General features: G+C 41.3%; 1 protein-coding gene across 4 annotated transcripts in view; it reads left to right on the forward strand.

Annotated features, from left to right (window-relative positions):
• Window positions 1-27,061, forward strand: part of naa15a (N-alpha-acetyltransferase 15, NatA auxiliary subunit a) — an 87,257-nt gene that overhangs the window by 22,199 nt on the left and 37,997 nt on the right. For 3 of the 4 annotated variants that reach the window (XM_041190601.1, XM_041190576.1, XM_041190584.1), the window contains exons 3-5: window positions 4,905-5,009; window positions 6,411-6,568; window positions 19,830-19,964. In XM_041190601.1, coding sequence (XP_041046535.1) covers window positions 4,905-5,009; window positions 6,411-6,568; window positions 19,830-19,964 — 398 coding nt within the window. The remainder of the gene's footprint in view (window positions 1-4,904; window positions 5,010-6,410; window positions 6,569-19,829; window positions 19,965-27,061) is intronic. The other variant, XM_041190593.1, reaches the window with a different exon arrangement.

A 27,061-nucleotide genomic window follows, 5' to 3' on the forward strand; every position in this document is an offset into this window, starting at 1 on the left:
TGTCACCTCTAGATTTGACTATTCCAGCAAACTGCTGACTGACCTCCATGTTGTACCCTCCATAAACTTGAGATCATCCAAAATTCTACAGCCTGAGTCTTAACTTGTACCAAGTCCCACTTAACCGATCACTCCTCTGCTCATTGATCTACATGAGCTCCCGGTTAAGCAGCTTCCTGTTTTACAATCCATGTTTCCAAATTCCATCGTGGCCTTACCCCTCCACCACCACTGTGATCTTCTGAAGCCACACAACCCTCCAATATATCTGCACTTTTCTAGTTCTGGGCTTCTGAGCATCCCTGACTTTAATTGCTCCGCCATTGGCCGACATGCCTTTAGCTGCCAATCCCTGAGCTATGAAACTTCCTCCCTAAACCTTTCTGGTCACTCGACCGCTCTTTCCTCCTTTAAGCCAATCCTTAAAATCTACCTCTAACCAAGCTTTTGGTCTTCTGCCCTAATGCCTTCGTATGTGGCTCTGTGTCAAATTTTAATTTGGAACACTCCTGTGAAGCACCTCGCAGCAGTTAACTATATTTAAAGGTGTGATATAAATACAAGTTGTAGTAGTATCTGTGTGGTTCAGCTATACAGTGGGTTAAGTTGCTAAGCCATTGATGGAGCCTTGATTTTTTAAAAAATTGAGTCATAAGCTTTAAGTACTAAAAGATTCCCATTTTAAGTTGGCCTTGTTCTTTTTCTCCTGAGTGTTCCTTGCCATTACAAATTAATTCAGCTAGGGCAAAGTAGACTTTTTGGGACCACCTGGTTGATTTGTCTGCATGGGATTTTACTGTGTTGACATAATACCTGTTTCTGCATTTTTGGCATTAAGTATCAGGATCAAAAAACAATTAATCTCGTGCATGTATGGTCCAGTGCCCTAACTTTCTTCAGCTAGTTTTATTTTTTAAATAAATCTGGATATTAATCTGCGATCTAAGAGCAGTGGTTTATGTTGAATGAATGCAGTATTGATCAGGCTGTATTTTGTTACCTTTTACACTGTTTACCGACTTCTTGTGGTCCCCACTGACGTCATTTTAGATGTTCATAATTGTTCAAGAGATAGCTGTTTTAATTTCTGTTGTAGTAGATTAATGTTTAAATGTGGGAGAGGTCATTAACTGGATGGGAGTGGTAAAATCACAAGAACATGTTGACAGCAGGCTTTAGTCTCAGCCACAGCGGGCTTGAGCCTCAGCCAACTGTACCTTTTCTTTTTTTCTGGATCAACCAACTTTGTGCCTTCGAAGTTTAACCCTTGAGCTGATCCCTTTCCAAAAATGCATCTAATTATTTCTGAACTCTATTTTAAATGACTAATACAATAGCATTTCACTTGATGGTGAAATGCTTTATACAGAAACTCTTAAGGTCCTCGTGAGAAAACACTTTATAACTTCTAAGTATCCACGAAGACTTTTTAATAAGAAAAATGCGAGGATAAATTTCAGTTAATGTGGAGCTACAAAGAGTTGTGTGCTGTTGCTTTTCCAGGGCAGTGCATAGTGAGTAGACACTAAGCTGGATTTATGCACAGAAAAAGAGAAACCGTGTAGGGGAAATCAATTGTAAAATGACCAGATTTCACAAGTAAAAGAATTTAATTATACAATGAAAGGAAACAAGCATTTACAATGATGGCACTGTATGAAAACATCAAAAATCAGTTGATCTTTCACTTGTCAAGTGCTGGGAGAGCAACTTGCAACAATGGTTAGCAGTTTGAAATAAGAAACTGCAGTATTTTTACCTGTAATGCTGGCAGTTTTCTGACTCTTTATTGCTGTTGCTGAAATGGGGACATAAGCCAAATTTTCCTGTCGTCTTCCAGTTTTAACCTATCAAATATGATAAAGGCTTTGCCTAAAGTCTTTTCTTGGTGTCAGTATTTTGCAAAACACAAAGTACATTGGTCTTGATCTATTTTCTAATTTCATTCAGCCTCACCAGTTCATTTTGTTGTTTATCCTTCACATGAGCTGTAGTCTTAATCCCATATTCTCTTTTACCTCGATCCTTTCATCTACCTAACCTATTTAAATGTTGACGTGACCGCTTCTTCAATCACTGAACTGGTAGTGAATTCCACAGCCATAAAATCTTTTTTAAAAAAAATTCTTGCTGTCATAAGGGTCTTGCATTTAATTCCTTATCTAGAGCCATCTTTAAGCCTTCCTTTATTTTTATTCCCTCACATCAAGCAGCAATTTAGTGTACCTGCATGATACACCCTCTATTGCCTTCCTATAGTATGGAGCCCAAAAGTGGTCTTGGTAAGATTTTATATAGGTTTACCATTATGTCTTGACATTTTATTCTATAATGCTTGCTATAAAACCCAATAGTCCACAAAGTTTCCAAGTCAATTGTTAAAGCAGAATTACTATCCATTGACTGAACATATGCCCAGGCATTTGATTTCAAATATTAAACTGGACTCGCAGGATTGATTTTTCTGTACGACTTGTTTTGTGTTCGTTCTTTCTTGCAGGCACTTGCCCCTTGGGAAACATGAAGTATCTGTAGTTTTCCCAAGTGACCATTATTCATTTGTGATCCTCAGCCCTGGGTTTAAGCAGGCTAATCCTGCTCTCACTAAATATCCAACACGTGCATTTACTACAGTATTTGTTATATATCCATTACAAGCAACAAACCTATTGTCGATTTCCGTCCATCCCGTCCCCACTGGGCAAAACCAACCCAGTCCAGAGATGTTGACTCCAATTGTACACCCCTACTACTGCCTGATAGGACCCCAGAAAGCCAGTTGAAGGATAGAACTGAAGCCAGTCTTTACACCAGCATATTTGTTTACAGAGTTATGCATTGCAAGCATACACCACCTAACTCAATAACCAAAGTTTCAGTCTGTATCTATTTATATGGATTGCAGTGAATCACCATTTATATCCCATTGCCTGCATACAATTAAACATAATTAATATGCAATTAACACTGCCCTCACTATGATCAGATAACTGCATAGATCATTGATGGAACTTGAGACATTCATGGTCTTTATGGCCCATCTGTTTTACAAATAGGCTAGTTAAGGAATTGGAGTCACTAAGTGACTGCTGTTTACTAATAATTCAGTAATATATAATGCCTTGTTTTTATGTAGATCATTTATTTGTCACAAATTATAATTCATTATGTCCCGACAAAGTAGTATCTGAGTTTTTGGTGCTTTCTCTTGTCCTGTATGATTATGGACCTTTTCCATAAGTTTGTTCTAAATAGTTATCTGGTAATACAGAACTTGGAGTTTTGCTAGAAAAAAGAGAGAATTTTTTTGTCCAAGCTTTTCACTTTGCATTCATCAGGACAATTTGCAAGAAAATACAAATGCCTGGGGAAACAATATATTTATGCTGTATGAGAACAGTGTGCTGACTGGTTAGCAAGTGGACTTTGGTTGGTAGAGACATTGCCATTAAGAATGCACTAGTTAATGGTGACTGACTGTTAACTGCCAAGCTCGGTTTGAAATTTAAGCCAGGCTGCTTGACTGGTCATGACATTGCCCTGGGGAATGAAGCAGCGAATGGCTTTCACTTGTTTAGCTAAAACAGGCACAAGGTGTGTACACATTCTTTGTCTGCAAAGTGCAGGGCCCTATGCATTAATATATGTAGCTCCCAGTACATGCAAATGTGCCACACTGCAACCCCGACTGACAATCTTAAACTGTTGTCAGTGTAATTCTTATCACACTGAGGATTATTTAGCAAATGTTGTCCAATCGCAGAATCCCATCTAATATTGGACACTGTGATTTGAGTTTTGCAAGCATGGGCTGGTTGGGTACCTTGCCCATTGTGATCAGCAGAAAGGACATGCTGTTTGATATGACCTGCTAGCCTTTGGGATGTATGGCCTACAGACGTGGCATCATAATAGCACTGAAATTCATGCACCACATTTGTGTGTTAGGCAGAAAGTCCTTTTGGCTTGACGGCAGCATCCAGTTAGTGGCGAATACCATTCATGTTGCTACTACATGGTAGCAGTATCAAACAGCTTCACCTGCTGCTCAAATTTAATAAATATCCTTAATATTTTACCTTAGTTTTAGTTTAATTAAACATTAATGACGTTTATGTTTAATGCCGCAGTGAGGTTGAAGTGGAAGCACATGGAAGTTGTGATGGAGAGCCACAACTGGGCAGAAAGGACTGACTGAAAACCTTTGTGTAGAGTCTCTGTTTCAATGCCAGCGAGGAATCTTAAAAGTACTTTTAGCATAGTTTTTGGTTCATTTTGGGGATTATAAATTCTTGCTGACAGTCGTCCAGAATCACTGAGATAATTGAAAAGTAATGGTTTAGTAGATTCTGATGCGATTGTTATTTTTTACAGTGAATAGTTACCACTGACAATGTTACCATCCAAAGGAAGCTCCCACATACAAACTTTAGTCCTGTTAAAATTGGGTCACTTCGTGACGATGCTTGCAAAATGAAATTTGTTTGCTTTTTGAAGAAAACTTAAATTTAGCTTAGACTTGATCAGGTATCAGCAAGTAACATAATTAACTGTTTCCCTCATCATTCCTTACTCAATGGTGTCCATCCAGAGGAGGTGGAGGCAACGTAATTTGCCAGAGTAAAGAACTGAAAATCAATTTTGCCCATCGAGCAGTGATTTGAGAGTGGCAGAAACCTGAGAGAACCTGGATGACTGATCCACTCTGGGAAATGGTTGATATTTGAGGAATCTTAAGTTGTGGAAATTGGGTTGGGGAATATTGGATGCAAACGTGAATTCTAGTTTATTTATCCAATCCAACTGACGGTGTGTGCTTTGAACCATAGCACTGCTGTGAATTTGTAACAAAATTATCAAACAAATGACTCCATATATAGTGCATTTGATTTCTAATTTTGCAGAGACTCTGGCGATGAAAGGTTTGACTCTAAACTGTTTGGGAAAGAAAGAAGAAGCATATGAGTATGTGCGGCGAGGCCTTCGAAATGATCTGAAGAGTCATGTCTGTATCCTTTATAAATAGATTTTTCTTCACACGAGTAGATCAAGTAATGATCTGCATGTGACTAAATCATTAAGTTATTCACGACAAATTTAAATCTGTTTATTGTTAGTCAAATAAATTGAGATGAGATGAGGCTAAAAATGATGCCGCCTTTTGATAGAGCAGAAGTGCTCCTCTGAGTTGGCTTCTTTTTTTCCTCCTCTCGCATCCCAACACCTACCTTGTTTTGGAGTAGCCTCCATGTTGCATGATTATGCCTCTTTTCACCCATTTTAGCCAGGAATGAACTGGCATCATGTTAATGACGCAGGAGTTAAAATAGACTGTGCCCTTTCTCTACACCAGCATGGGCTTTTGTAAAGCATGTCACTACCCAGATGTGCCCAGAGTTAAAAGCAGGGTCTTTTGTATATTTATGACCCTTTATATTGGCAGAATAGCCTCGGGGGTGTGAATGGCCTATACCTGTGCCTATGTTCTTAAGCTTCTGTAGTATCAGTATTTGCCTCTGAGTCACCATTTTTTCAGAACAGCATTATGTTTAATTCTGATAACTAAATCTGTTGTAAATTTGCACACTACATAAAATACCCACATAATACTAGTGCATAAAAATAGTCCTTTATAATACTTGCTACCATTAAATGTTCATTTTCGACATCGGAGTGTCAAACCATATGCAAATTTTCGTACATTACACTCACTGTGAGCTTCACTTTTACTGTTCCTGACTTCACAGAAGCTAATTTCCTGATGATACTGCAGTGCCCCAGTGAGAAGATCTATTTTGCAGAGGAGTTCTGGTCTGGACTGTAGCAGTAATTACATTCAAAAACAAAATCTTGTACAATTCAAAATTGTGCTTAGTTCTGCTTTGCATAATTCATATACTGAACATTGAGCTACATCTTAAATCAAAAATCCAACAAGTCCTGTTTTGGTTACACAAGTGGCTCAAGAAGGCTGAGCTGCTGGTTCTTTCTAAATTGGCAGTCATTAACTGCATCAGCATGCTGCAAGCATAGTAACTGCTGATAATGCAGATTATTGTAACCTGATTGCTTTTGATGATACAATTTGTTTAATTCATTCTAGATTACTGAATCCAGTCATTAGCCTAATAACATTGCATTTATCATGTTTAGTGTTTGATTTCAATAACAGGATGCTGTTTCATTTGTTCAAATTGAGTCCTCCTGGTACCGTTTCCTGTAGTTTAAGACCATGGTTGTCTTTCATACTGATTGTCTTAAAATAGTTAAGTTGTAATTCTTAACGAGGGATCTTGCACCAAAAGAAAATTACATCCAAATAAAATTAAATTGAACCGCATAAGAATATAGTCTTTGCAAATAGGAACTTGTGAAAATTGCAAGTGCTGTTTTTCTTGACTATGACCTAGGTTGGCATGTGTATGGTCTCCTTCAGAGATCAGACAAGAAATATGATGAAGCCATCAAATGCTACCGGAATGCTTTAAAATGGGACAAAGACAATCTTCAGATTTTGAGAGATCTCTCCCTTCTCCAGATTCAGATGCGTGACCTTGAGGGCTACAGGGTGAGTGCTTCTTCTTTGTCCATCCAGGTGGTGGATTGTTTGAGAAATGACTGTGAATGTGCTTTTCCTTGAACGGAATTCATGTTCAAGTGCACTGACTCGTAAATTCATGTCTCTGTGATAAAGGGCAAGAGCTATGTTGCTGTAATACCATATATACTTGTGTGGATGTTGAGTTTCTAAGACTAAATTCTGAGCCAAAAAGTAGGGGATCGACTTTTACATGGATAATATTTTTGAGGTGTTGAATTCCACAGTCTCCCATCTTCTTACTATTGCAGAGTTGCCCGGTCGGAGACTGTTCCCACCAACTCCACTCCAAAAGGAGTCCAAAAGTATCTCTGTCATTGAATTTTTATTTATAAATAACATTCATGGAGGCAGGCATTAATTTGTGTTCACTAAATTCATCAAATTCCTCAAAAGTAGAAGTATTATATACAAATTTATACAATTTCATCATTCCTTTTATAGACAGTTGTCTTCACTAACACTGTTTTCTCTCCAACTCTGCTCACAGTTTGGCTGGCATGTCAAAATTCATGGGAGTCTCATCCATGTTCCCAGTACAAACCAATCTGTATCCATGCTTTTGTTTGATTATAAACCACTGAAATGTGATAGGTTCTTCTACAAGCTGCTGTGTAATCTTGTTCTGCTGTTGCAGTGCAAAATTGTTTCTCTTCATAAGCCTTGTACATCATCCAGAGCTGGTTTGAAATTGCAATGCCCAATTTTCTTGTTTCAGGATGAAGATTTGAATAGATCTTTGAGAAACTGGTGATTTTCACTGACATATTTTGCACCTTCATTTTCCAGTTGTGGCCACATGCTAGGTTTTCCTCTGTTTGCACTTTTATTCTTAGGCATCTGCCTAAGCTGTGCAGAGAGCTTCCTCCAATTTCTAACGTTCTTCTCCAATATCTTGAATTCTCTAGCTGCTGCATAATTATTTGTTTGTTCTGTTATATCAACAACTGTAAATTTGAGCTGGACTGTATATCATGTTGGCATATTAGAGGGCAAGATGGGTAGGAGCACAGCACCTGTCAATGAGGAGGTAGCCTTGACTGGGCCTGTTGATATGCGCAAACACAAGGAGCTGAAAAGCTGCCTTCGATGGTGTGTTATTCTATGATTCAGAGTAGGTTTACACTGGAGACGTTTGACTTGAGCAAGGGTGTCTAGTGCAGAGTTTGGATTTTTTGACCAAAAGTCGGGGGTCGACTTTTACACATCAGTCATACTCTAGTATATATGATAGCTCTAAAGTCCAGAAATATCATTTGTGTGGTGTTTGAAGCAGGCTTGTTGTCAAATGTACTCATTATATGTTCACAATAACTATGTATCAAATTGATGTCCTTTCTTGCCTCTGCACACCTTCAAGGAAGGTACTGCTCAAGTTTCACACGTGACATGAATCCGCATTAGTGTTCTTGAGGTCCTGTACAAATGCCTTTAACTTGGCTACATCAAAATCCTGGAACACCCTCTCTTACAGCACTGTGGGTGTGCAGTGATTTAAGAAAGTGGCTCACCATCATCTTCTTGAGGACAGTTAGTGATGGACAATAAGTGACATCCACATCCCTTGAGCGAATAAATAAAAATAAAACCCGCCTTTTAACTTTGGCTAGTTTACCTTTTTTGTGAACCAATTCAAACAAATTTAAATTCTGTCTGAAAACACACCTAATGTGGAAAAGCTATACTGATTCCTTCTAAACACAACCTTCTACAGCTTCATGATTTATAGGGCCTTTTTGATGTATATTAAATAAAAGTTGTACAATAGCAATAAAATGAGATTATGCCTTTACAGACATAATTACTCATGGACAATGACTGTCAGTAACAAATAGGCTAGTTTAATCCAGTTTGGCCTTTCATGTGTAAATATACAAATTTCCACAAGAGGGTGCTTTGCATTCCTCCCTCCTTAATGAAAAAGTTAAAATTTAAGTGAATTCCTCACAGCCTTAATACAACTCTTGTTTTTCATTTATTCACAAATCAAACTTAACCACTGGTTTCCTATTCCTAAGAAGATGCCCCCTTTCCTGATTTAAACTTTCAGAACTGACCCATCTTGGACTGAGTCTGAGTAGAAGTTTTCTCCAACCAAGGTTGATTTTGACCTTGACCGACAATTGAATTTTCCACTTCATTAGACACCTGTCTGACCCGAATCTCAACTGGTTTCTAGCACAGCTTGTGTTGGAGTAATTATTGGTGCTCTACACATATCCCAACTATCAGATTCATTTGATTCCTCCCAACCTCCTTTATTTTTGTGAACCTCTGAAGGTAAACTATGATCTATATGTACAAACCTAACCTTTCCACTACTAAACATCTTGACCAAATATGTGAGGACCACAGATTTTTGTGACTCTTCCTGGTAGCTACTTCAGACTTGTGATCATGATTCTATGCTAACTTTCTGGTTCAACTTAAAATTGCTTTCTCTTACTCTACTCCTATTATGACTCTCTTTCTGTCTTGATTGTTTCTTTCCTAATGTCTGCTACATGTGGCTTCAGCAATGAAAGCCTCGTTCTGGGCTGACTTTCTGTTGGTAGTACAGCGAGGTGTGTCATGATAGGTAAACCAAGCCTGTGATCTAAAGAAAACTGACATTTCTTCAAATTTGTATCTAGCATTTGCTTAACAAGAGCACACTCGACAATATGTATTGCGCAGTCTGCTACTGCATTGGAAGCAGGATGATAATGTGGGACTCCGGTGTTTTTTTTGCCACATTGAATCTCTTGAATTGTGCAAACTCTTCTGAACAAAACTGATGCCTGTTGTCAGACCCAACTTCCTCTGGGAACCCATAAGTAGCGAACATACTATGTTGTGCTAACTAAAAGCAAAATACTGCAGATGCTGGAGATCTGAAATAAAAACAAAGTGCTGGAAAAACTCTGCAGGTCTGGCAGCATCTGGAGAGAGTGACAGAGTTGACGCTTTGAGTCTAGTATGGCTCCTCTTCGTAACTGAAGAGCGGTAGAGATGTGATGGGTTTTATGCTTTTGGAAAAGAGGGGAGGGGCAGGTGGAGCAAAGGAGAAGGACAGGGATAGATGAGAGGGCAGGCGAGATTAAATGTTAAAGATGTCATGGAACCAAAGGCAAAGGTAGTGGTAATAGTATTAAAAAAAGAAAGGATTTGTCCTTGTAGGTTTTCATAGCAAACTAAAAATCACTGCTGCCTGAAAGCAAAAACACGGGAACAAGAGATAAAAACAAAAAACTACGGATGCTGGAAATCCAAAACAAAAACAGAATACGTGGATAAACTCAGCAGGTCTGGCAGCATCGGCGGAGAAGAAAAGAGTTGACGTTTCGAGTCCTCATGACCCTTCAACAGAACTGAGTGAATCTTAGGAATGGGATGAATTATAAGCTGGTTTAAGGTGGCAGGGGTCGGGGGGGAGTGGAGAGAAGTGGGGGGGTGGGGTTGGTGTGGTTGTAGGGACAAGCAAGCAGTGATAGGAGCAGATAATCAAAAGGTGTCACAGACAAAAGAACACAGAGGCGTTGATGGTGGTGATATTCTCTAAACGAATGTGCTAATTAAGATTGGATGGTAGGGCGCTCAAGATGCAGCTCTAGTGGGGGTTGGGTGGAAAGGCTAGCAGGGCATAAAAGATTTAAAAATAATGGAAATAGGTGGGAAAAGAAAAATCTATATAAATTATTGGAAAAAACAAAAGGAAGGGGGAAGAAACAGGGGTGGGGATGGAGGAGGGAGTTCAAAATCTAAAGTTGTCGAATTCAATATTCAGTCCGGAAGGCTGTAAAATGCCTAGTCGGAAGATGAGGTGCTGTTCCTCCAGTTTGCGTTGGGCTTCACTGGAACAATGCAGCAAGCCAAGGACAGACATGTGGGCAAGAGAGCAGGGTGGAGTGTTAAAATGGCAAGCAACAGGGAGGTTTGGGTCATTCTTGCGGACAGACTGCAGGTGTTCTGCAAAGCGGTCGCCCAGTTTACGTTTGGTCTCTCCAATGTAGAGGAGACCGCATTGGAAGCAACGAATGCAGTAGACTAATTTGGGGGAAATGCAAGTGAAATGCTGCTTCACTTGAAAGGAGTGTTTGGGCCCTTGGACGGTGAGGAGAGAGGAAGTGAAGGGGCAGGTGTTGCATCTTTTGCGTGGGCATGGGGAGGTGCCATAGGTGGGGGTTGAGGAGTAGGGGGGTGATGGAGGAGTGGACCATGGTGTCCCTACGGAATGCCGCTGGGGCTGGTGAAGGGAAGATGTGTTTGGTGGTGGCATCATGCTGGAAATGGCGGAGGATGATCCTTTGAATGCGGAGGCTGGTGGGGTGATAATTGAGGACAAGGGGGACCCTATCATGTTTCTGGGACGGAGGAGAAGGCGTGAGGGCGGATGCGCGGGAGATGGGCCGGACACGGTTGAGGGCGCTGTCAACGACCGTGGGTGGAAAACCTCGGTTAAGGAAGAAGGAGGACATGTCAGAGGAACTGTTTTTGAAGGTAGCATCATCAGAACAGATGTGACGGAGGCGAAGGAACTGAGAGAATGGAATGGAGTCCTTACAGGAAGCGGGGTGTGAGGAGCTGTAGTCGAGGTAGCTGTGGGAGTCGCTAGGCTTGTAATGGATATTGGTGGACTGTCTATCACCAGAGATTGAGACAGCAAGGTCAAGGAAGGGAAGGGAAATGCCAGAGATGGACCATGTGAAAATGATGGAGGGGTGGAAATTGGAAGCAAAATTAATAAATTTTTCCAAGTCCCGACGAGAGCATGAAGCAGCACCGAAGTAATCATCGATGTACCGGAGAAAGAGTTGTGGAAGGGGGCCGGAGTAGGACTGGAACAAGGAATGTTCCACATACTCCATAAAGAGACAGGCATAGTTGGGGCCCATGTGGGTACCCATAGCCATACCTTTTATTTGGAGGAAGTGAGAGTAGTTGAAGGAGAAATTGTTCAGTGTGAGAACAAGTTCAGCCAGACGGAGGAGAGTAGTGGTGGATGGGGATTGTTCAGGCCTTTGAGGAAGAAGCTAAGGGCCCTCAGACCATCCTGGTGGGGGATGGAGGTATAGACGTATTGGACGTCCATGGTGAAGAGGAGGTGGTTGGGGCCAGGGAACTGGAAATTGATGATATGACGTAAGGTGTCAGAGGAATCACGGATGTAGGTAGGAAAGGACTGGACAAGGGGAGAAAGAAGGGATTCAAGATAATGAGAAATGAGTTCCGTGGGGCAGGAGCAAGCTGACATGATCGGTCTACCGGGACAGTTCTGTTTGTGGATTTTGGGTAGGAGGTAGAAGGGCCGTCCGAGTTTGGGTGACTATCAGGTTGGAAGCTGTGGGAGGAAGATTTCCAGAGGAGATGAGGTCAGTGACAGTCCTGGAAACAATGGCTTGATGTTCAGTGGTGGGGTCATGGTCCAGGGAGAGATAGAAGGAAATGTCTGCGAGTTGACGCTCAGCCTCTGCGAGGTAGAGGTCAGTGCGGCAGATAACAACAGCACCACCCTTGTCAGCGGGTTTGATGACAATGTTGGTGTTGGACTTGAGAGAACAGAGCGCAGTAAGTTCAGAGAGAGACAGATTAGAATGGGTGCGAGGAGCAGAGAAATTGAGACGACGAATGTCGCGCCGACAGTTCTCAATGAAAAGATCGAGAGAAGGTAAGAATCCAGAGGGAGGTGTCCAGATGGAGGGAGAATATTGGAGGTGGGTAACAGGATCTGTTGAATGGGGAGAGGACTCCTGCCCAAAGAAGTGAGCACGGAGACAAAGACAGCGGAAGAAGAGTTCAGCATCGTGCCGAGCCCGAAATTCATTGAGATGAGGATGTAAGGATATGAAACTAAGTCTTTTGCTGAGCACTGAACGTTCAGTGTCGGAGAGGGGAATGTCATGGGGTATAATGAATACACGGCTGGGATTGGAAGATGGAGTGGGGACGGAGGGACAGGCAGGGGTGGAGGGTCCTAGATGGGTGTTGGTGTCGATGAGTTGTTGGAGCTTGCGTTCCTTAGCACTTGAGAGAAAGAGGAAAAAGTTTCTTGTTGAGGGGTCGGATGAGACGAAGAATAAAATGAAACTGGGGGCACGGGCAGCTTTGAAAAAGGGTGCGGCGGTGCTGCTGGAGGGAGAGGCCGAGTGTGTTCATTTGGCGGCGCATGGCACTGAGTGTGGATCTCAGAATGTGACGGGAACAAGATACAGATTGGCACATGAGACGTGTTTAAATGGAGGATAGAGTTCATGGTCTGCCTTTGAACTCAACGTTGAGTCCAGGAGGCTGTAAAATGTTTAATTGGAAGATGAGGTGCTGTTCCTCCAGCATGTGTTGGGGCTTCACAGGAGCATCATAACTGGTTGAGGACACGCATGAGCGCAAGATGGTGAATTGAAATGGCAAGCAACCAGAAGGCCGGGGTCATGCCAGTGGGCTGAGTGAAGGTGTTCAGCAAAGTGATCATCCAGTCTGTTTTTGGCCTCCCTAATGTAACAGGGAGCATTATGAGCAGTGAATACAGTATGCTAAATTGAAAGGAGTACAAGCAAATCATTGCTTCACCTGGAAGGAGTGTTTGGGACCTTGGACATTGAGGAGGGAGGAGGTAAAGGGGCAGGTGTTACACCTCCTGCGATTGTGTGGGAAGGTGTCGAAGTGTTGGGTGTGAAAGAGAAGTGGACCAAGGTGTTGCAAAGGGAATTGGTGCCTTTGGAACGCTAGCAGGGGAGTGGAGGGAAGATGTGTTTGATGGGGCATCATGCTGGCGTTAGTGGAAATGTTGGAGGCTTAATCCTTTGAATACAGAGGCTGGTGGGATGGCAAGTGAGGACAAGAGGAGCCCTGCCGTGCTTCTGGGAGGGAGGGGAAATGGGTTGGACAAGGTTGAGGGCCCTGTCAACCACAGTGGGCTGGTGGCAATCCTCGGCTAAGGAAAAAGGCTAGTTGTCCAATTCATCTGAAACCCCTCAAGCCACTTTGGCTATCTATCACAATAGTTGTCTTTAAATTCTGAAAAATATTTGTGCAGCCTCTGCCAGGTTATAGCTGACCATTTCCATGGTTGCAAAGGTACCGATAACAGCTTTTTTTACAGCTTGACGTTTTGTTGTGTTTTCTATGTCCTTATGTAACCCTGGCCACCAAAGATAGCTCTTCACTAGACTTTTTGTCAAACACATTCCCAAGCATTGATATTGTGGATCACATCGCAACTGTGATCTGTACTTATCAGGGATTGCAACTCTATCTTCCCATGTCATACAACCCTTATTAGCTGACAACTCATTCTTGTGTGTAAAACAAAAAAAGCCCGATTTTTACATCCATTATCTGTTGGCCATCCATTTGTGATATAGTCATACACCCTTGCAAGTATAGGGGCCTATAAGTTCTACAATGTAACCTGTTGTGACTGGTACTTCATCTACACGTGGAAATAAAAATACATCTTCCCTGTTATGCTGTATCTCTGGTGATAATCTAAAGACCATACCGGCATTATAATGATTTTTCTGATCATCTGTATTTAATGGCGTATTTATAAACAGACAAAATCAAACTCATTTTAACATTCGGACTGCTGTTCAAGTGGGTGCTGGAGACTTTGGATTCAAAATAGTCGTCAGTGGCTTATGGTCAGTCGTCATCATAAAATGACTACCATGCAAGTATTTGTGAAATTTTCTTGCTCCAGAAATTAAGGACAGTGCTTCACGTTCTATTTGGGTACAATTTCGCTCACTGGCACTGAAGGTGCACGAAGTGAATGCAATCACTTCGCCGTTAATGAAAACGAGATATCACAGCATTTATTCCATATGGAGAGGCACCGTATGCTAGCTTAATCTCTTTGGACAAATTGTAATTTACAAGCATTGTATCTTTTATAAGCTGCCTTTTACACAGTATGAATGCCTGGCCACATTTCTTTGTCCAATTCCATGGAACACCCTCGAGACCATGGAATTGATGCAATAATGTTGCCAAGTTTAGTATGAATTCGTCGTAATCATTAGGCCCAAATAAGATCTGAGCTCAAATGTTCTGAGGGTGTGGTGGGTTTCTTATTACTTGAACCTTACTCTTGGTAGGATGTAACCCACCTTTGTCAACCGTGAGACCCAAATACTCTACAGATTTTTGCAACATTTCACACTTGTGTGCCTTCACCTGAACTCTACGCCTTTACAAATGTTGGAGCGCCTCTTTCAGTTCTGTTGCCATGGGTCTACTTGTTTGGAGCTGAAGTAAGCATGTCATTCAGATAGCACTGAATTCCTTGCAAAATTTGGTTAATCACCCCTTGGAAAATTCTAGGGACTGAAGAAATACTAAATGGTTGCCTATGAAACTGAAATAGACCCATGTGTATATTGATGATTAAGTATGCTTAGACTCATCATCCAAATCAAGTTGCGGATGAGGCTTTGAAAAAATCTGACCTCCTGTCAACATTGTGAACAGATTCTCCTTGTTTGGCAAAATATCAGGTGGATTACATTCCAGCACCTGATTTTTAAGGTTACCTTGTAATCATCACATATCCTTACACTAGCATCTGACTTTGGTGCTACCTCTATGGGAGTACCAAATTACTCCGCTTTACTTTAGAGATGATGTTTTCAGTCTCATCTTTTCAGTTCTTGCGCTATCTTCTCTCTTGGAACATTGGGTACTGGACGTGGCCTACAACTAACTGACCTCGCGTTGCTCTGAACCCGTACATTTGCCTTGTACCCTTAAATCGGTTTGCCAGTTTCACTAAACACCATAGGATATTTGTCAATCACGCTGTTTTGCGATGTGAATTTTGCTTCTCTGCATAAAAGCTAGCTCCAATAAAGTGCTGCTAACCACTTTCTTCCTAACAGGGCTGGCTATTCCGCCCTTCGCCACAATGATCGGCAATTTTGCACATTGATCGTTGCATGTGACTGGAACCAATACACTTCCAATTATGGGAATTTTCTCTCCTCCATAACTTCGTAACTCTATTCATGAATTTTCCAGCTGATGTTGATTTAACTTTTTTCACGATACAGCAACTTGGGAATCAAGCTAACTGATGCACCCATGTCAACTTCCATGTTTACCAGAGCTCCATCCAGTGCTACTTGGATGCCCTGCGAATTCCCACGGGACGCCCTTGTGCTTCTGATTGTATGGATCTCAACCAACGTGCTGCTGTTTGACATCTGTATTATGCAGCAACTGATATTTCTTCCAGCTAGCGTTTTCTATGTTTGCCGCCTTGTGACGTGCCTTGGCCTAAAGATTGGTAACAGGATTTTGTTATAATACTGCTACTTAGCGCTGCTGATGTTGGGGCATTCTGCTTGCTCATCTTGCAGCTTATTCAGCAGATGCTTGAATGCAGATGCTTCTCTCGAGTCACTATCTGTTATATCCATGGACATTACTGTTTTGGCAAGTTATTTCAAAAGTCAACTTTGGCAATGTCATCTATTTATTGCAAAAGGCATTTGATTTTTAAGCTGTAAACAAATATGTCCCACAATGTTGTCTCTTGAAATTTTCCAAAATTACAATGAATGAATAGCTTTTTCAAGGCCATGATAAACTCTCCAACATCCTTACTGACCACTGATTCGTTCTTTCAAAATGATAGCTTTCTACAATTGCCAATGGCTTGGGGTTGTAGTGCTGCTCAAGCTTAATCAAAATATCTAGTAGTGGCCTGTCCTTTGGCTTTGTGGGAGCAAGCAGGTTCTGGGCCTGCCTCAGTCAAAAATGCCACCCTTTTCCTTACACCCACTGCCTTGTTGACAGCTGGATTATCAGGATTTTCAAGGATATCGCCAGCAGTGAAAAACATCTCGACCCCGAAAGGCTGTCAGCCCTGGCAGTACTTCCCAGTCGCCCTCTAGTTGCCGTAGGAGCAGCCATCTTCTAAGGTCAGTCCACCCATGTGTACAGCACAAAATTTTTAGACTGGCTTTTAACACTTACTCAACAAAGAACATTCACAAATTCCTTAGCCAGTTATCTGGAGACTTCTCCAAACCAATGTTTTTCAGCTAGGCAATCAGTGATCCCACCTTCGTCGCTGAAATTGCCATAGCTTTACAAACAAAATCACTTGTGTGAACAACATGGCTGTCGGCAGCCGTCTAGTTTAAAACAGTTTTGCTGTTTTGCACATAAATATGCAATGGCCACAAGAGGGCGGTATCACAGTTAATGATTTCATTTCTCTAGGGTTTACTCTAAGCCCAGACCCTTGGACTTAGACTGCATTTCCATATTTTGCCCAGTTTTGTTGGTCAGTATATGTTAAGTTTATTGTTTGCAAAATTGTGCCTTTTTTGTTTCATGGCTATACTCAGCATTAGCTGCTGGATTTGTTGCATTCTCATACAGTATTTTTGCCATCTAGGGTCACCTAGTAATTAAGAGTTGATAAAATCAAAACCCAACTTAAACTTCATTTTTTGTGTCAGCTTCTGTTTTTGAAATTAATTGTTTCCTATTTTTATTTTTTTAAGAACAAGAACAGTTTTACAGTCATTAGCCATGATGTAATTTGTTTAGGTATACCATGTAACTTTTTTCTGCTTTCTTTCCCTTTTTCAACAAAGCGTTAAAAATTAAGCATAATTAGTGTTTTTTTTTAAAGCCTATTACATCTAGTTGTGCAAGATATTTGCCTTGTGCGTGTATGAAGTGGACTGGATTATAGTATGTTATATTCACACCTTATTGCTAGCAAATGTTACAAAACTCATTTAAATTTGTTTGTTTCATCAGTTAATGGAAAACTTGCTTAACATTTGCTTTGGGAGCTGCTTTAATGTGGCAGTAGGTAAAGGTGTGGTGTGAAGTGGCATTGATTAGCATAGAGTACAGCAATGTCAGTTTTGAATCTTAGAACGTGCTGAGTTAATTACTGTTTGCCAGGTGACACCATGATGGTACCCATGACTAAAGGGGAGGGTCAGGAGGTTAAAATAAATTAAGTTCATGCAGGTGAGCATAAACCAGTGACCCCAGTGGGGAAAAGTATGAATATGAAAACAGGCTCAGTTTCAACTGTAGTGCTGCTCACTGTTTAAACTCATAAGGATGTTAAAGGGCTGCAGGCACACATGGAACAGCACTCAAGGATGGATTAGTGTCTTCAAGAATAAAGAAAAGAAATAAGTTCCTTCCACATACATTGACTCCTTCATTGCACCTTTATCACATGCCTGGCTACAGCATACTGACAAAAAAATGAATGACTTTTTATTCATTCACGGGATGTGGGCTTTGCTGGCTGGGCCAGCATTTATTGCCCGTCCCTAGTTGTCCTTGAGAAGGTGGTGGTGAGCTGCCGCCTTGAACCGCTGCTGTCCCTGTGGTGTAGCTAAACCCACAGTGCTGTTCAAGAGGGAGTTTAAGGAGAAAGTTCAGAACTATACAGTAAGCAGTAGGTATCAAATAATCACGAAATAAATAGACTTGAATGCATTATCCCACACCCCAGTAATGCACAAATGAGATGTTAGATTTTGGGTCCCACACCCCAGTCTATGTAATTGAAAATGTGCTGCTGGTGTTTATACTCTTTTTATCCAGCTTTTTTTAAAATATGGGCAATGGGCTGGATTTTGCTGTCAGCGGCCACTGACTTCAAAAAAAAGTAGCCCACAAAAGATCTGGTGGCGCAGACATCCCCTTTCCCAGTGTCAGTTTGTTTCTACCTCAAGTCGGGTAATCTCCAGGTGTCCCGCAGTGGTGGTCATCAAACAGGATAAGCAGCCAGTCACATTGAAGTATTCACACAGACAGCAAACCAGAAAGTAAGGACCACTGAATCCGTTCCTTTAATTTAAAATTTTAATGATAGCAAAATAAATGATTGGGACCTGCACAGATCATGAACTTAAAAAAAGTACTAAAAATGTGGAATTTCTTATAATGGAAAAAAATTGCCATTCAATAAATGAAAATATACTCTATTGGGTGAAGAATGCTGTATATCAGTAATTGCGAACTTAGTACACTGGTAAAAACCCAGTTATGCCTCATTCAATAAAGAGAGCTTTTTCAAGGTTTTTGCAGCAAGGCTAAGAATAGGAGCTCTCATCAATTTGGTGGTTTCCAATTGATGGGGACTTCAACAGTGCAGTCTCTGGAAAAGCCTAAAATCACTGACTGCAACTTCTGATTTCTGCCTTTAACTGTGTGAACGTGGACTCCATAAGTTGCTACCCGTTTCAGAGGGGTCATGACGACGGTCCCTGACAGTTTCACCAACATTACTATTGCAAAGTTTGTGCCAGTGTATTTGAGATTCGATCACATGATTTAAACTGAAGTATTGTCATGTAAATTATTTTGATATCTAATTTTATTTTTGTGCGCTACAAAGGAACTGCCTTCATTACAACACCAGTTGATTGTAGGAATGGGGTATCTTCAAAGTATTTTTTGGATTTGTCTTTAGATGGGCAGTGGAATTTTTGAATCCACAGGAAACACTTCCTTATCCTCAGTTTGTAACAAATAACCTGTGCCCTCCTTTTTCTGGTGTGTTGATGCATTGGGATACATTTTTTGACTAAGCATTCAATCTAGCAACTGAATCTCTGTCACTGTCAGTACTTTTTGCACAAATCTCTTGATTCCTTCTGCTGATAGAAAATAAACTGGCCATCTGAGAACAGTAAACTTGTGGCCTGTTGATGGAATAGATCGGAGCAATGCATCACAAATATTTTAATCAGGATTTGTTCTCTTAAAAGTTTGGTTCAATGGATTCTGCTTGATCCAAATCTTAGGTCTAATGAAAAATGTGTCTTTCTACTATGCCATGTTCAAATGTTTTGGTTGTAACATTCCTTGCTGTTCCTACATCTACAACAGTTGTATTTCTACTGCTGAACAAAAGCGCTCTTATTTTGGAGTGGTCATAAAGTTTTAAGACAAAAAGTAAAATGCAGTCAATATTGGAAATCTCAATTGAGAAAACGCTGACAATACTCAGCAACTCGGGCATCATTTTTTGAGAAGCAGTTCTCATTTCAGATCGATAATCTTTATTAGCTTTAAGATATTTATGAGCAGAAGTATGATGACAGCTGCACTTATATCTACTGCTGCCTTGAAATCTAGATCAAGACTACACCATCCTTGTGTCTATCCTGCTGTAATTTTTTCAACATGAATAACTTTTTATAAGTTTCATTTTTAGTTGATTTAACGATAACAAGCCACAGGTCCTCATGTGTTCGGTATATTTCAGGAAACCAGATACCAGTTACTTCAGCTTCGCCCTGCTCAACGAGCCTCCTGGATTGGCTATGCTATTGCATACCACTTATTGGAAGATTATGACATGGCTTCAAAAATTCTAGAAGAATTCAGAAAGACTCAGCAGGTATGATATAGTGTGCTCCATGGCTGTAATGTAGTTTGATAGAATTTGATCAATGCTACCATGCACCTTTGATTCCCTTCCCTATCTTTTATATTGCAGCCAGGAATATTAAATGCCCATGTACACGTACAGTCCAAATCCATCTTAATCTGCCTCACATTTCCCGACTGTTTGGTCCCTCATGTTTCAGAACTACGTTTTTATTCCAATGCTGTTTGTCTCTTTCAGTTCTCTGTGTACCTTGTATCTCCTCTACAATATTTCATCCTGGTAACCCACCTCCTCCCAAGTTAGTTTAAAATCACTCCTGTACCATTAGCTAACTTTCCTGCATGGACATTGATTCCAGCCCTGTTACAATGCAAACAGTCCTCCTTCTAGAGATGCGTTGTGCTTGAGAACTGATTCCAATGCACCAGGATTCTGAATCCCAACCTCCTGCATCATTTTTCCAGTCACAGTTTCACCTGCCTTAGCTTATTGCTCCCATTCACACTAGCACATGATAATAGGTGTAATCCAGAGATGCTACCTTGAAGATACTACTCCTTAACGCCCTCCTTTGCTGCTGAATGTGTGTGACATGAACCATTTTCCTACCACCTTTATTGTTTTACAATATTGACCATGACCTCTGGCTATTCTGCTTCCTGCCCATGATGTTCTGGTGCCATACAATGGTGTTTTGGCATCAGAGAGGCATCTCACAAAGCTGGACTTATGTTGGTGGTTATTGGAATACCTGTTTATTCCCCTGACATTCAAATCCCCTATGACCACTACATTGCTAAACATTATTGTGCAGTCTTTTGAGCACTATCTGCAGAATAATGAAGACCAATTTGAAGTAACCATTTAACTCCACTGCCATACTTCGCATAGATTGTTAGGTTCCTGAGGTATCTTTCAATGGCCCTTTATAGCACAAAAGACAAGGCCCTGAAGCATTCACAACCATTTCAGCCTGAAGTGCTGAGCGGATGACGCATCTCAGCCTCCTCCCGAGGTTCCGAGCATCACAGATGCCAGTCTTCAACCAATTTGGTTCACGTCACATGATATATTAAGGAACATTTGAAGGCACTGGTTATAGCAAAAGCTATGGGGTCTGACTGCTTCCCAACAGCAGTACTGAAGACTTGTGCTCCAGAAGTAGCCATGTTCCCTAGCCAAACTGTTCCAGTAAAGTTTCAACATTAACAATGTGGAATATGTCCTGTCCACAAAAAGCAGAACAAATTGAATCCAGCCAATTATCACCCCAGCAGTCTCCTCTCGATCATCAGCAAAGTGACAGAACATATCGTTGACAGTGCTATCAAGCAGCACTTAGCAACAACCTGCTCACCGATGCTTGGTTTGGATTCTGCCAGGACCACTTAGCTCCAGACGTCATTACAGCCTTGGTCCAAACATGGACAAAAGAACTAAATTCCAGGGGTGAGATGAGAGTGACTGCCCATGATAACAAGGCAGCATTTTGACTATGTGTGGCATCAAGAAACCCTAGAAAAATTGGAGTCAATGGGAATCTGGAAAAACTCTCCACTGGTTGGAGTGTTATAGTGTTATCTAGCATAAGGAAGATGGTTATGATTGTTGGAAGCTAGACATCTAGGCCCGACGACATTGCTGCAGGAGTTCCCCAGAGTATTGTTATAGGTCCAACCATCATTGGCTGCTTTGTCAATGATCTTCCCTTCATCATAAGGTCAGAAGTGAGGACGTTTGTGGATAATTGCACAGTTTCTGGTGCCACATGCGACCCCTCAAATACTGAAGCAATCTTTGTCCACGTGCAGCAAGAGCTGGACAGCATTCAGACTTCAGCTGAAAAGTGACTAGTTGCATTTGCATCAAACAAGTGCGAGGCAGTGACCATCTCCATCAAAAATCTATTTCCTCTTGACTTCCAACAGCATTACCATCGCTGACTCCCTGACCAGAAACATCCTGGCAATTACCATTGACTAGAAACTTAACTGGAACGGCCATATACATGAACAGACCAGAGGCTGGGAATTCTGTCATGAGCAGCGCACCACTTTACTCCCCAAAGCCTGTCCATCATCCACAAGGCACAAATCAGGAGTGTAATGGACTACTCTCCACTTGACTGAATGAGTGCAGATCCAGCAACCTTAAGAAGCTTGATATTGTCTAAGACAGAGCACCCCACTTGACCGGCACTCTTTTCATCTCCGGCACACGTTGGCAGCAGTGTGTACCAGATACAGGATGCACTGCAGTGATTTGCCAAGCCTCCTTCAATTTAGCACCTTTCAACAACCACCACATAGAAGAGCAAGGGCAGCAGATACGTGGGAGCGCCATCACCTTCAAGTTCCCCTCCAAGCCCCACACACTCCTGACTTGGAACTATATTGCAGTTTCTGCACTGTCACTGGGTTAAAATCCTGGAACTCCTTTCCTAACAGCACCATACGTGTACCTGCAACAAATGAACTGCAGCGATTCAAAAGGGTGGCACAGTACCACCACCTCTAGTGGAAGTAGGGATGGATAACAAATGCTAGCCTTAACAGCAATACTCACATCCCATGAAAGAATTTTAAAAAACCCTTAATGATCCTCTGACTCCTAATGTAGCTTTAAAATGATTTTGCCAGTGCTCCTGCAGTGGTCTACTAGTCGATTAGTTAGTCTTTGGTCTGATAACTGCTTTTATTTCACTTTGTTGTTTTTCCTTGTCTGTGAATTATATTCCTTTAACCTGTAAAAGAGAAGCCTAATTTGTCCTTGCATATATCTAGTTTGCTGTTCTGTTTTGCCATGTACCCTGTTTTTAGCCCTTGTGACAAACATGGCTTCTGGATGCTTTAAAATGTCTTTAAAAACTACCCATTTTTACTCTGCATTAAAATTTCCTTGCCTGATAGAATCTGAATCAACTTTTGTTAAAAAAATAGCAATCAGCATTATCAACAACACTGATATCACAAGTCCCAACCAGAATGGGGATAATTGATAATTTTCCTGTTAATCACACCTGAAGACCACACTGTTGTAAACAACTGGGATTGTTTTGTGGACATAATTTGTAGTATCTAATTACTTTATTCAATGCATCTTGCTGGAGAAATAATGCAGTTGTTTCTCTGTGCAGTTTTGTTCATTAAGTTCTGTTTATTGTAGTTTGGTTATTAAATGGATTCTGCTGAGTAAATAGACAATTTGCTATAATTCTTTCCCATCTGCAACACAGTGTTATATTCCTGCATTAAATTGTCAATAGTCTTTGCTTGACTAATTAAATTAAAGTTAATTATCTCCCTATATTACAGCAGTGACTTGAACTACAAAAGTGCTTATATTGGCTGTAAAAGTGCTTTGAGTTGTTGCTCATGAAAGGCGCAATATAAATAGAGGTCTTCCATTTGTGATCAGTATTGCCCAGGCTTTCCCTATGTAGAACTCTGATACGACACAAGGGTCTCTGCTAAAAACTTGACTGCAAATTAGCAGACCAATATGCCTGGGCTGTGGAACAAGTCAAGAAGATGCAAGAGCGAGAGCCAGTGACTGCACCCATTCCAGTATTGATCTGTAAATTTAGACCAACATTGACACATCATGGCACAGTAGATAATTTTCACTTGTCCCACCTGCAGATGGCTCATTGGTTACAAAGCTTAAAACTAAACAGCTTCCATTCCTTATTGTAAATTGTCGAAACAAGATTGACTACTTAAACGTAATAAAATAGATGAACTCTCCATGTGCATAGAAATCAGTATGGAACTGTGAAATCAAGATATCCATATCAGAACCCTTAGGGCAATTCAGCCTTGTCATTTGTCCAGAAAGTTCATGTGTCTAGAATATTCTAACGCTTTTGTAAAAGCATTTAAGATGTTGCTTGCTTTATGGAAAGTGAAGGCTCATATACCTTATTGTCAAGCAAGTGAGAGCCATGAAAGATCTAACTCACACCACATAGACAATATACAGCAAGTCAATATACAGCAACGCATAGGAGAGGGAGATCTGAAAAATTTTGTATATTAATATATATCAAAAAAAGCAGTGAGCCTAGTACCGACTCCAGTGCAAAAACTGGAGCAGTGGTACTGAGAGATTATCATCATGTAGACTTGAAGAGAAATAGTGTGAAGGGCAGAGAGAGGTGTATTCAGGAAAATTTTCTTGATGAATATGTTTCTGGTCCAGTGAGGAAGGCATTGCTGAATATGGGAGCAAAATATTGCAGATGCTGGAAATCTGAAATAAAACAAAAAGCTGGAAAAACTCAGGTCTGGCAACATCTGTGGACAGAGAAACAGGGTTAACCTTTCGAGTTTGTGTGACTCTTCAGAGCTAAAGAGAAGTAGAAATGTGATGGATTTTATACAGTTTTAAAAGGGGTTGAGCAGGTGAAGCAAGATAGAAGGTCAGGGGTAGGTGGAAGCTAATTTGACAAGGGGACCATTGACACAGGACAAAGGGAGTGTTAATGGTAGTGGTAAGGACTAAAGGAGTTATTTTACAAGTACATTAAGAGTAAGAGGATAACTCGAGAAAGAGTAGGGCCCGTTAAGGACTGTAGTCATAATTTGTGTGTGGTGCCGGAAGACGTAGGCAGGGCTCTAAATGAGTTGGTGTTTACAAGTGAGAGGGACGACGCGGGCATGGAAATCAAGCAGACGGACTGGGATATAATTGAAGAAATTAGTATAGAAAGGGAGGAGGTACTAAGTGGCCTGGCAGGCTTTAAAGTAGATTAATCTACAGGCCCGGATGAAATGTATCTGAGTGAGGTAAGGGAGGAGATAGCAGGGGCGCTGGCAATAATTTTCAATACCTCTCTGGCTACAGGAGAGGTGCCAGAGGACTGGAGGACAGCCAGTGTGGAACTGCTATTCAAGAAGGGAGGAAGGGATAAACCAGGGAACTACAGGCCAGTCAGTCAAATCTCAGTGGTGGGGAAACTATTGGAAGCAATTCTGAGGGACAGAATTAATCTACACTTGGAGAGGCAGGGATTAATCAAGGACAGTCAGCATGTTTTTGTTAAGGGGAGATCATGTCTGACCAATTTGATTGAATTTTTCCAAGAGGTGACCAGGTGTGTAGATGAGGGCAATGCATTTGACGTAGTCTACCTGGACTTCAAAGCTTTGGATAAGGTCCCGCATGGTAGACTGGTAATGAAGGTAAGAGCCCATGGGATCCAAGGCAATTTGGTGAATTGGCTGAGTGGCAGGAAGCAGAGGGTGATGGTCGAGGGGTGTTTTTGTGACTGGATGCCTGTGTCCAGTGGTGTTCCAAAGGGATTGGTGATAGGTCCTTTGCTGTTTGTGGTATATATAAACAAATTAGACTTGAATGTAGGAGGGTTGATCAGTAACTTCGTGGATGAAACGAAAATTGGTGGGGTGGTAAATAGTGAGGATGATAGCCTGAGATTACAGGAGGATATAGACGGGCTGATCAATGGCAAATGGAATTTCATCCGGATAAGTGTGAGGTGATGCACTTGGGCAGGACAAATAGGCATGGGAATACATGATGAATGGTAGGACCCTGGGAAGCACCGAGGATCAGAGGGACCTTTGTGTGCATGTCCACTGGTCCCTTAAGGTAGCGGGACAGGTAGATAAGGTGGTTAAGAAGGCATATGGGATATTTGCCTTTATTTGCTGAGGCATAGAATATATGAGCAGGGAGGTTATGCTGAAACTGTATAAAACGCTGGATTAGGCCACAGTATTGTGTGCAGTTCTGGAATCTGCATTATAGAAAAGATGTGATTGCACAAGAGAGAGTGCTGAGGAGATTTACCAGGATATTGCCTGGGCTGGAGAGTTTGTTATGAGGAGAGATTGGATAGACTGGGGTTATTTTCCCTGGAGCAGAGGAGATTGAGGTGTATAAAATTGAGGGGCAAAGATAGGGTAGACAGGAAGGAACTTTTCCCCTTGGTGGAAGGATCAATAACCAGGGGGCATAGATTTAAGGTAAGGGGCAGGAGGTTTAGAGGGGATGTGAGGAAGAATTTTTTCACCCAGAAGATGGTATAAATCTGGAACTCACTGCCTGAAAGGGTAGTAGGGGTGGATACCCTCAGAACATTTAAGAAGCATTTGGATGTGCACTTGCGATGCCATGGCATATAAGGCTATGGGCCTAGTGCTGGAAAATGGGATTAGAATAGTTAGATACTTGTTTGACCGGCGCAGACTCAATGGGCTGAAGGGTCTTTTTCTGTGCTGTAGACCTCTGACTCTGAGGTGCTGATAGTGGCAGAATGTGTTAAAGCAGAACAAGGGTGAGTGCTCTGTGAAAGCACAACATAGAAACAAGTGACAGATGGCCCTGGGGGGTTGGGGGAAAAGGATAGAAAAATACAAATGAAAAATTTAAAGGGATTAAAAAGGAGTGGAGATGGAAGAGTGAACTCTGCTCCATCTCTACTCATTTTTAAATCCCTTTTTATTTTAATTTTTCTTAATTTTTTTAAATTTATCCCTTTTCCCTGATTTCCACCACCCCCACCCCTCCACCCCCACACAGCCACCTGTCCTGGAACAATAGGCTGACTTTAAAGAGGAGATGGTTCAGTAAAGTAGAGGTACATTCCACAAGGGGGAAATGTAGGGCATCCAAAGCCAGCGCTCCCTCAATGACAAAAGAGGCAGAGAGTAAGATGAAGCAAAAAAGATGTGTATGCCAGCAGTCAGGTTGATAATTCAAGTGAGAACGAGGTTGAATATAGAAAGATCAGTAGCGGAGTGACAAGGAAATCAGACGGAGAAGTATGAGAAGAGACTCGAAGCTACCCTAACGGAATTTGAAAGTCAAGTATTGGCATATAAATAGTAAAAGGGCCCCAAAAAGAGATATATGAATGGAGGCGGAGTTAATTAAGGAAGGCCAACATGGATTTGTTCAAGGCAAATTGTGTTCAACTAACTTAATTGTGTTATAGCTTTTAATGATTTACGAATCTATAGCCCAAGACCCTTGCAGTCCTCTAATTCATTCAGCCTAATTTTCCAAGGAGTATGTGGCTTCTTATTTATCCTATCAAAGTGCATTACCTCATGCGTATCTATGTTCAAACCTATTGCAATTCA

Source organism: Carcharodon carcharias, chromosome 1 (genome assembly GCF_017639515.1).
Source record: "Carcharodon carcharias isolate sCarCar2 chromosome 1, sCarCar2.pri, whole genome shotgun sequence".
Classification (NCBI taxonomy): Eukaryota; Metazoa; Chordata; class Chondrichthyes; order Lamniformes; family Lamnidae; genus Carcharodon; species Carcharodon carcharias.